General features: G+C 37.8%; 1 protein-coding gene across 1 annotated transcript in view; it reads right to left on the reverse strand.

Moving 5' to 3' along the window:
- The window catches only part of LOC150083164 (protein disulfide-isomerase-like), a 544,047-nt gene that overhangs the window by 204,067 nt on the left and 327,774 nt on the right, over positions 1-12,206 (reverse strand). The window contains exon 7 of the mRNA XM_090377883.1: positions 622-742. Within this exon, the coding sequence (XP_090234009.1) occupies positions 622-742 (121 nt within the window). The remainder of the gene's footprint in view (positions 1-621; positions 743-12,206) is intronic.

Here is a 12,206-nt window from a genome sequence, read left to right on the forward strand (position 1 = left end):
AGTTTGTTATTTGGTTTTTAGGAGCATTTGCAACTAAGGCCATATTGCTCCGTGGATACGGGTGGTCACAGGCTCGAACCCCCAGTCTAATCATGAGAGAGATTTTCTGTTTGTGTGCAGCTTATTTTACTTGAAATTTGTTTTCTGTTTTCAATATTTTTATTTTAAATAAGACACTGAATGAATTTTGCTCATTCTAGAGCAAATTTCATTAGTCCCATTACACTAGCTGGCATACCTACGTATATATAAAATATGCTAGCTGGTGTCCACGTTGAAAAATTATTTAAAAATATATGTTTTCAATATAAGAAGTGCATTATTCAAAGCTGTGTCCACTGTAGTGCTAAATTTGAGGAGGCATAAAAATGTCAACACTTTTGAATTAATTATTATTTCCTTATTTTAGGTTATAACAGGCATAATTTATACAAGTGTGTGCCTGTTCACATGCATGAAATTGGTGTTTTTGTTAACTGGGTAAGTTCATATATTAAGATAAATGGATAGCATACTTTTTCAAAAATATTTTCATATTTTTCTAAATAAAAAAAAAAAAAAAAAAAAAAGCTTTAAAACAAGAGAGCAAAGAAAAGTTAAATTATGCTATTCTTTACTTACAAAATTCAACTAGTACATCTTTTGATTTGTCAAAGGCCACATCATCAAAATTTTTGCTAACTAGAACTTTTACTGGAGCCTTATCCCAATCTTCTGAAATTTCTTCAGAGAGTAGATGTTGCTGTGGAAAATAAAAAAAAAAAGTAAGTTAACATTAATGCATTTGGATAAAAAAAAAAAAAATTCTTTTCAAATAATATTAATTAAAACTGCTGTTTCAAATTCCAGCTCTTGGAAAATTTTGGTGCCTCAGTTAGAATTATAAGAAACCCCATTCTCTTTGCCTGAGATTAGTTAACTACAGCTTTGGCTGAAGCAGCATTCAAGGATTCTTAATCTCCAGTGGGATTTAAACCCAAGCTTCTTCAAAAGAATAACAAGTGGTAAAACCATTATACTATCACAAAGGTGGCAACTGAAATTTAACATTGACAAATATAAAGTACTGCATATGGGAAGCAGTAACCCTAGAGTAATGTATCAACTGTGTGGGACTACACTGACAGTGGCAGAGAATGAAAAGGACCTGGGGGTAATTGTGCAGACAGATATGAAGTTTTCTGAGCAGTGCAGATGGTCTGCAAGAGTAGCCCGTGGTGTCTTGTCAATGATATACAAAAATTTTTCTAGCAGGGATAAGGAGGTGATTATCCCCTTGTATAAGGCAATGATCAGCCCACACCTTGAGTACGGTATACAGGTATGGAAGACTCATTTTAAGAAGGATGTAGAGCTGCTGAAATGAGTACAGAGAAGGGCAACAAGATTAGTGAATGGAACAAAGGGTTGCTCTTATGAAGAAAGGCTAAGTTTTGCAAATTACAGTGTCTGGGCTAGGCACCTGTGAGGTGACCTGACTGAGCTGAACAAGCCTTGAATGGTTTGAGCATGCTCAATGGTGATGGGATTCTTCCTCTTGCTCAGAATAATCATCTGAAGAGGACATAAATTCAAATTGAGGAAAGACAGTTGTAGGATAGGATAGTTGTAGGGTGATTGATTGCCAGAACAAACTTCCATTTGTCATTGTAGAAGTTGATAGCTTAAATAGATTCAAGGCAGAACTAGACAAACATTTGGAGTGAGTGGATGGGTGAAATGAGAATGGGTTTTTTTTTTGGCTGATGCCAAATAAGTTTGCTTTCGTGCATCATGTGCCTTTACTAATGCTAAACGCTAATGGACACTGCTCCTTAATGTTTTAAGTCATGCTGAGTTGGAAAAAAAAAAACAAGTACATTTCAAGAGATGAATTAACATTTCTGGAGAAAAACAAATTAGAACACACAATTCTGAAGATCTGGACTGCATAAGGATTAAGTTACCCTAATAAAACTAGGTTGAACACGTGAAACATCATCAGATTTATTTCAAGCTAATAAATCTCCATGATAGTGGAGCATTCTCATTACTTAATAGCATTGCTACAAATTTTTGACTTTCAAAATGCTAGAGATCAAGGATTTGTAAGCAGGATCTTTCTGGGCCAGGACAAGTGGAAGAAAAAAAAAAAAAGGGGTGAATCCCAAAAAAAGTTTTCATTTTTCAAAAAACAAAAAACAAAAAAAAAAAAAAAAAAGTTTAAGTCCACACTACACCAGAAATTAAATTTCACTGGATTGTTTACTAGTACAAAATGCTTTTAAACATTAGATTACCTAACATTTTTCTGTTTGTAGATAAGTTTTTCATAATGATGTACCTGCTGTCTAGACTTGCTGTTTGTCTAGAAGCATTTGCAAAACTTCACCAGAAAGAGATCTGAACTCAATTTTTGTTTTTCTCACCTGGCTGAATATTCTCTCACTCAACACTGCTATGAGTGACTGTTAAAATGCCAAGCATGACTTGGGATAACTTGGTATATCTTAATAACTTTGTATAACTTGATATAGTAAAATGGACAGAAATGATGCTGGAAAACACCTAATTATTCATCTTTAATGGCACCAAAAAGTAAAAAGGTAAAGTGCAGCCATTATCAACCCACTGCAGGATGGAAGCCTCCTCAACAAAGTACTGGAAACTAATTCACAAAAAACTTCAACTTTGAATGATGCACTACCAAGTGATGAAATTATTACTGTCTCAGAATTTAAAAGACATTTTCATTGCAGGCTTGTGCACTTTGGCTACATGTAGCCACAAAGTGGTCCCTCACGGAGACTCCACAACCAGGCAGTAGAAATGCCTATGACTAAGTCAGAATCATCCATCTGTTTCCTATGGTAATCAATTTCCAAAATGGAAGTAGAACTGAAATCTGTTCGTAAAATAAATTTCACATAACATTCTTCAACATACCTTGAAGTAATGACCTCATCACTCTAAGACAGAGTAATAACCTATTTAATGACCTCAATACATGGATGTGAGATTGGTTGGTTGGGCATGAGGGTTTCTGGCACACTGGTTTCTTGTTGTTGTTGTTAGATTTGTTGGTGCATCAGCGACTTAGGCTCTAATGCACTAATATTTTCTTCGTCTGATATTTTCTTACAGGTGATAGCGGTTCAGATAAGGTGATATTTATTTATCAATTTTAGAAAAAGAAAAATGCCATTCATGTTCTCTCGATCTCCTAGGACACACTCTAGTGTTAACTGATTGCAATTATGAAAATGAGAGGAAAAAGCTGTTTTCCGTTCGTTTTGATATAGCAAGCATTCTATGATAATATGCTTTACTATGTATTAGCATAAACAGGGGAGGTGCATTGTGGAGGGTCAGTGTTTGTTAGTAGGTAGCTATGAGTGAGGAATGTATGACCAATGTGTAATCTGGCTAGTATGGTTTCTTCCTTTCTGTTTCGTGTGAGGCTGGATTGCCACTGTTTGGGTTTTCTTTTGATTTCAAAAAGTTTATTATTTGTTTGATCTTTCCACATTCGTGTCCACTGTTCTTTATACGTTTGTTTGATAATGGATTTATGATCACTATAAGGAGTCCTAAAATTAGATGGCATCACATTTGTAGCAATTTTAGTGGCTAAATCTGCCTGCTTGTTTCCTAGGATTCCAACGTGTCCAGGAATCCAACAAAATATTATGAGCTGTCCATGAAGTTCTAATAACAGTTCCCAAATTTTATGTATCAGAGGATGCCTAGGGAAGGATTCACACTGTAGAGCATTAACAGCACTTAACGAGTCTGTATATATGATGGATTTTGCATAAAAGGCTTCTTTTATATGCTCTAGGGCTAGTAGAAAACCATATAACTCTAAGGTATAAGTACTGAATTCTGATGAAAGCTGTCTGGAGATGGTGGCATTTGGTAGTACTACAGATGTGCCAACTTTATTACCAGTTTTGGATCAATCTGTATATAGTTGAATGAAACTGCTAAACTCATGGAGTGGGCCATATGTATTTGTCTAATGTTGATATCTGGAAGATTATTCTTTCCCCATTGCTGAAAATGTCTATCAATATAAATACCATAGGCATTTATATTGCCATGACTGGGTTTCGATACTAGTATCCCAAAGTGTGTTAGTAAACGTCAGGTCCCAGCTTGCGATCAGAGCTTGAAGCCTAATTCCAGATGATTTGTTGAACCATGATCTCTATGAACATTTACCCTAGGATATTGTCACATGGGATGATGTGGGAGACTGCTGATTTTGGCTGCATACTTTAGTAACAGAACTTGTTGCCGAAAGTGTAGCAGCCATTCATAGGCTTCGGTATAGATGCTTAAAATTGGTGATGTGTGAAAAGCCCTCAGTGCAACTCGCAGTGCACTATGACGTACGGGATCAAGCTATTTCAGTACACTTGGCCGGGCCGAATCATATGCAGGAGACTCATAGTCTAACCAGGTTCTGATCAGTGAGCGGTATAGATGTAACAACACGTAATGATCTGCATCCCATGACAGAGCAGAAATGAGAAGATTTAGTTTTCTTCTAACAACTTGTGTATGTTTTATCTATATATATGTTTTATATGTTCTAGATATAAACGTATATGTTCAATTTATATGTTTTCTATGTACTAGAAAGTTTAATTTTTTACAAAGTATTAAATCAAGAAATCTAATACTAGGCTGAAAAGTAATATGATGAGATCTAACTGAAGGTCTGGATCAAGATATAAAGAACGTTTGTGACAGAAGTGTAACATCAGTTGTTTTTGGTTTAGAAAGTCAATATCCATTGTTTTTGGCCCAAGAGACTATTTTTGTTAATGGTGCCTTGTAGTTGTCTTTCAATTAGTCGCATATTTTGAGAATGACATTACATGGCAAGATCATCAGTGTACAAGTATGCGTCAACTGTGTTAGGTATGCATTTGGTTATAGAATCAATCCTAACGGCAAAGAGAGTAGCACTCAACACTGAGTGCTTGGGGAACTCCCTCTTCTTGTATATATGCTCAAGATAATGAAGAATTGAATCAGACCTGAAAGGATCTATTCGCTAGAAAGTTCTTAATAAATTTCGGGAGATGGCCCCGAAGTCCATATTTATGCAAGTACTGAAGAATCCCATATCGCCAAGCAGTATCAAAGGCTTTTCAATGTCAACACATATCATGACTAGGTATTTGCTTCAGCCTTGGTAATAAGATCAAACGTAGATCTTCTTCTCCGGAAACCATACTGACTTAGACTTATGTTTTGAATCTCTAGAAACCACGTCAGTCCAGCATTTAGTATTTTTTCCAATGTTTTTCACAGACAACTGGTTAGAGAAATAGGACGGTGATTTCTAGGATCTGTATGGTCTTTTCCTGGTTTTGGGAAGGCTAGCACATAAGAATGACACCAGCTAGCAGGGTAATAATCCTCTAAATGGGATATTAATTCCTCACTTAAATGGGGTAATAAATTCCATTAGGGCCAGGAGCACTGTTCTTTGCTCATGCAAGCACATTATGCAATTCAATCATGGTCAGAGGTCGATTATACAAATGCTGTACGGCAGTATTAAAATTTAGTTTGTATTTTTCTGTCCAGGATTTTAACAATTGAAATGCTGGTTCATATGTGGTAACAGCTGAAAGCATTTCAAAGGAAATACCTAAGGCAGTGGCAATTTCTACAGGTTCAGAAATTTCTTTCCCTTTCATAAGTAGAATAGGAAAAGTTGTCTGAGTATTTACTGTTAATTATTTTAATTTTTTTTGCAGATTGCAGAAGTATCTGTGGATCTGTTTATGGTGGAAGCATAATGTGCCCATGCTTATTTTTTACTCTCTCGTCTTATATGACTAGCTTTAGTGCTGGTTCTCTTAAACTATAGGAGTTTTCCTGTGGCTGTGGTTGGATGTTTTCAAAACAGATTCCAACATTTATTCCTTTCTCTTCTAGCACTGTTGCATACCTCATTCCACCACATTTTTGGATGGAGCTGGATTTTGGGATAGCAGTCTCGGATGCTTTCATTATTTTTCCTGTAATGTAGCTTACGGCGGAATCAATTGTATGAGTTGCTATGTAGGAGGTATCTAATTGAGCTATTTCTTGGTATTTAGTCCAGTTAGCCTTGCCAAATTTCCAGGTTGTCCTAACGTTACTCTGAGGAGGAGAACTTGTACAGAAAATACAGATGATGGGGAAAGTGATTGCTTCCCAGTCTATGAGAGGAAATATCAGTGGAGAACATATTGAAAGGTCAATAGCAGAGCTTGAGCAAGATGGTAAATGCACGTATGTGTGAGCACCAGTGTTCAAAATAGTCAGGTTATGTTTATCTAGAAATTTTTCAATTATCTGTCCTCTGCAGTCAAGGTGTTGAGAACCCCATAGGGGTTGATGGCCAATCCAGTCACCCATAATACAAAAGCGAGCAGGTATTTACCATATTAAATCATCTCAATCAGCAAAGGTGTATGTATGATTTGGTGATAAATACAACGAAACTAATGTTATTGTGATACCAAAGGTGACAGGTCTAGATGGCACCAGAGAATTCACTATGAGTGCTACTCCTCTGAAACATACTGCAACAGGCTTATATTCAGGTAGGAGATCGTAAAAGTCATCAAAGTTAGCACGAAGCCCATGACAATTCCACTGAATAACTGTATCCATGGTTTGGTTTTAAATGATGTCTGCAAACGTCCATGAGGTATTTCCTATTTTTCCTTCTTTGAGAAGACTGGTCTGCCTGTGTCAATGTCACCTTCTGGGTGAATTTCAAGAAATGTCATCTTTTTTCATTGATGTCCATGGTATCAGATCTGAATGTGTGTGTGTGTGTGCGCGCGCACACACGCTTTCGGTTGCTGTTTGGGATTCTTATCTGGAGGTATTGTTACTGGTGTATTCACTTCTTGAGTTGTATATTTTGAGGGAGATTGTTCATTTGATGAAGAAAGTACTGATTTCGCCCAACCAAATATCAAGATAATTTGAGGGACTGAGCAGTCAGTCTGAGTTGATACTGAGCATAGCCGTTGAGTAACTGATGCGTACGTAGATGATATAGTAGGAATTGCAAAGTGTTTCTTTGCCTCTTGATATGTCACATTGTTCTCTATCTTATATTTCTGAATGTTCTTCTCTCGTTTCCATTGCTCTCAGTCCTCAGACAAGGCAAAATGATTACCATGACAGTTATGAGTTTCACTGTTACAGTGTGTGTGTGTGTGTGTGTGTTCTTTTGAACCACAAGTGACTACACCTCTGCATACAGTTTGCGAATGACCAAATTTTTAGCACTTGATGCACCGTACCGGATTGGGAATGTATAGTCGAACACGGCATCTGAGGTATCCAGCTTTTATAGTTGTGGGGAGAATTGGTGTTTTAAACTTCAGTATGACTGTCCGAGTAGGGAGAGGCTCTCCATCTTTTTTGATAAAAATTCTTTTTGCATGGACTACATTTTGGTTGTTTAATTCGTGGGCGAGTTCATCTTCTGATACATTTAGATCTCATTCTGATATTACCCCTTTAGAGGATTTCAAGGTCGCATGCGGGGTAACCTTTGTGGGAATTTCACCAAAGGTAGAAATTTTCATAGGTCTCTCAACATGTGTGTGTGTGTGTTCATTCATCTCCACTAATAAATCTCCAGATCTTAGTCGGTGAACCATTTTTGGTGGGTCAGCCACATTTTCAAGACATTTCTGAATCAAAAATGAAGATAGCTCACTCGGTGGGTGGTCTATGGAGGAGTGTAATATTAAAAAGAGAGAAGCAGAATAATCCGTCCCTTCCTTTTTTGCCTCTTGGCGTGGGATGTGTTTAAGTCATCATGATCTGGGTCATGCCTATCTAGATCTGGATCAGAAGATCTGCAGCTGGACTGTTTTGTGTTGTCCATCATTGCTTCTTTTAGCCCTGGGAGAGTGGATTTCTTCTCTCAGGTTTCCAGCCCCACCATTTGGAGGCAGGAGCGGTGCCACCAGTGACCAAGCAATAAGAGAAGATTAGTTGTTAGTGTGTTAATAAGTTAGTCCTATATATAAAAAGCAAGGTGTCTTTGCCTTTCTGTCAAGTGAGCTAACTTCTTTACTTCAGAAGAGCAAAATTAAATAACTTTACAAAAATAATGCTATAATATAATCAACCGCTCTTTTAAGTAAATCAATTTCAAAATCACTCAGGAATCGCTATAGTCACTCGGGGCCACAAGGGGTTTCTGAGGCCAAGACGTGTCTATCCAAAAGCTGCATATGAAAAAGAACTGTTTACTTTCAAGGCTATCTTACATTACAGTCAGTTATATAATTGGATTCATTTCAGACATCTGAATAATTCTTTTAAATTTCCATTTTTTTCCCGATTATGTGGGTTAGTGTCAGTGAGTGCTGCAAGTTGGTTGAAAACCGAGAAGCCACTCTTCATATGCTGTTATAGTTACTCCAGTCAACAAAAACGTACTGTATCATAAGTTGCGTAAAACAAACAAGTCAAATGGGTGTGGCCAGTACATACCCTGGATACAATACACGCCCTGCTTCTTTGTGTCAATTTCATCTGAAGCTGGAAAGTCAAAGTTTTGGTATCTCTGTTACCTGGAATAATTTGTTACTAGTTTGTGTTTGCCAGACTATTTAGACCCATTTTTCTCTCAAAGTTCTTTCTATTATCAATTTATACTATGTATATAGTACTATAAATTCTGCCACAGGCGAGTTTGTTGTGTGTTTTTGCAGCTTCATCTGCTAGCTCATTCCCCAGAATGCCAGGTATGTCCCAGGATCCAGTGATGGGTTGGTTTGCTGCACTTAATTATATCAACTGGGGTTGTATTTATTTCATGATGCCATATAAAAATGTCATTATTTTGCAATGCAGATACTGCACTTAAAGAATCAGTACATATTAAGGCCTGTGGGATGGATAAGTTGTTGAAACACGTCCCATGTTTCAATGCAAGTTGAATTGCGTATAATTCTGCAGTATAAACACGGCATTCTACTGGAATGGAGATAGTGACATATGATGAATGAGATACTTCTCCCATGGTAGTTTTGCATTTTCAATCCTTTTGTGTATATCTGGACTTTCTGAGAGCTGTAAGGGCAATGGGCTGCATGCAGTTGCCATTTGAGTGTCGAGTGAGATTTTGCCCCACTCTCAAAAGTAATCACCGCATATGGGTGTTCCTGTGACTCAAGGTGGATCCAGTTCATTCTTTGGTATATATATTGTGAAGGTGCATGTCCCAGAATGCAATTATTTCTTGTAATCAGATTTGTTTTCGCTGGATCTGCCATTGTAGTAATACACAAACTGTGGTTCTAAGTGATATTTCCAAACTGGATTGGGGGGAGCACAGATTGCAGATTTTTGCCACAGTTTAGTTGTAGGTTTCCCCTCCTAAGATGAAGTGGCGCCTCTGTAGCCAGGTGGGCAGGAGCAGCACACGCTTCTTGATTAGACCGCAGCTCGAGCCCATGACCACCAAATACGGAGGATGCGGAATGGTCAGGGAATGACCACCGCATATCCCCGGAGCAATATGGCCTTAGTTGCTAATGCTCCTAAAAACCAAATGACTAAGATGAAGTAGGGGTTCATCAGCTTCTGTGTATGGGCTTAACTGGTGAAATTCTGGAAGTTTCTAAGATTAATTCACAGAGCATTGTGTTGTATGGCATTCAGCTTTATAAGAATGATTTTTATGGTGGGGTTGCAAACTAGGGAACCATAATCTATGCAAGATATAATTAAGGCATAATATAAATGTAACTGGTTATACCAATCCTCACTATGCCTTTTCAGAAGCCTGGTACTGGTAACCAAAACAAGTGGAGCATTCAAACTCAGTTTGGATTCAGGATGTATGTTGCATTTTTTTTTTCCCTTTTTTTTTCTTTATCACAGTCTGAAGTTCTCTCTCAATGTTCTTTGAATGGTATGAGATAGCAAGGACATCTGCATACAGATGCATTCTTACTCTATCACATTATTTATCCAGAGTGAGAATAGTGTCATGCTGTATACTGAACCTTGCAAAACACTTCATACAAACAATCAAGAACATGCATTCAGAAAACATACCCCTAGATGGTTCTGCATAATAAAAAAAAAGCTGACATGAAAATCTAACAGAATGCCATATCTCCACCCAGTGTCAAAAACTTTTTCCACATAAAGCATCACCGCGACTAGATGTTCCTCTCTAATAAACATGTTTCAGATATTTGACTCCGCTGTGACCATCGTAGATCAGGTTTGTATAAAATCATAACTTCCCTGGCCAACATTTGAGAGAGATTTTTATTTCTGATATATAATGTGATATGGGATATTTGCATCTACATTCACACATGAGGAGTTATTCAAGGAGGAGAATGCCAGAAGTTTATCAAACTCTAACAGGGAGCTAAATAATTTTGTAACAATTAACAGCAAAGTGGAGGAGAAACTGTTGAAGTTAAATATAAAAAAGGCACCTGGGATTGATGGAATCTATCCAGTTATATAGAAAGAGGCAACGAGGGAAATTAGCAAACCCTTAGCATAATTGTTGTTGGGTCCGTTGTTGTTTTCGGTGTTTATGAATGATATTGATGATGGGATATCAAGTTTAATGTCCAAGTTTGCAGATGATACAAAGGTTGGCAGGGTTGTTAAGGACACTACTGACGCTATGCTGCTGCAACAGGATCTGGAAAGGTTGAACAGATGGGCTGAGAGGTGGCAAATGAAGTTTAACATTGACAAATGTAAAGTACTACATATGGGAAACAGTAACCCCAGAGCAACGTATCAACTCTGCGGTACTACACTGACAGTGGTGGAGAATGAAAAGGACCTGGGGATAATTGTGCAGGCAGATATGAAGTTCTCTGAGCAGTGCAGACGAGCTGCAAGAGTAGCTTATGGTGTCTTGTCAATGATATACAGGAATTTTTCTAGCAGGGATAAGGAGGTGATTATTCCCTTGTATAAGGCAATGGTTAGGCCACATCTTGAGTACTGTATACAGGTCTGGAGGCCTCATTTCAAGAAGGATGTAGAGCTGCTGGAACGGGTACAGAGAAGGGCAACAAGATTAGTGAATGGAACAAAGGGTTGCTCTTACGAAGACAGGCTTAAGTTTTGCAAATTACAGAGTCTGGAGACTAGGCACCGGCGAGGTGATCTGATAGAGGTGTATAAGGCTTTGAATGGTTTGAGCATGCTCAATGCCAATGGGATTCTTCATCTTGCTCAGAATAATCACCTCAGAGGGCATAAATTCAAATTGAGGAAGGACGGATGTCGGATAGATGTGCGGAAATTTGCCTTTGGCCAGCGGGTGGTTGGTTGGTGGAACCGACTTCCATCACTTGTTGTTGAAGTTGATAGCCTAAACAAATTTAAAGCTCAACTGGACAGGTATTTCGAACGAACGGAGGGGTGAAATGGGAGTGGTTTTTTTTTTTTTTTTTTGGCTGATGCTGAATAAGCTTGCTTTCTTGCATCATATGCCTCTACTAATGCTAATGCTAATGCTAATTATGAGAGTACCTTTAATAATGGAATCATTGGTTAAAGAGGTGATACAGAATCAACTTGACAAGATTGCAGTAATAGTTCAGGCACAGCATGGGTTTGTTAAGGGGAAGTCTTATCTGACCAATTTGATTGGATACTATGATGTAGTCACAAAGGAACTGGATGCAAAAATTAATTTTCATATCATATACTTGGATTTCAGGAAAGCTTTAGATACTATTGCACATAGAAGAGTGCTATACAAATTGGAGTAGTATGGCATTAAGGGCAAGTTGCTGCATTAGCAAAGGCACATGATGCAAGAAATCAAACTTATATAGCATCAGCCAAAAAAAAACCCCACTTATTTCACACATCCACTCACTCCAAATGCTTGTCTAGTTCTGCCTTGAATCTATTTAAGCTATCAACTTCAACAATGACAGATGGAAGTTTGTTCCAGCAATCAACCACCCGCTGGCTAAAGGCAAACTTCTGCACATCCATCCTACAACTGTCCTTCCTCAATTTGAATTAATGCCCACTCAGGTGATTATTCTGAGCAAGAGGAAGAATCCCATCAGCACTGAGCATTCTCAAACCAATCAAAGCTTTATACACCTCAATCAGATCACCTCACAGGTGCCTAGTCTCCAGACACTGACATTTGGAAAACTTAAGCCTTTCTTCGTAAGAGCAAC

The sequence above is a fragment of the Mastigoproctus giganteus genome, chromosome 7, assembly GCF_048544385.1.
Source record: "Mastigoproctus giganteus isolate SK-2022 chromosome 7, ASM4854438v1, whole genome shotgun sequence".
In the NCBI taxonomy this organism is placed as follows: Eukaryota; Metazoa; Arthropoda; class Arachnida; order Uropygi; family Thelyphonidae; genus Mastigoproctus; species Mastigoproctus giganteus.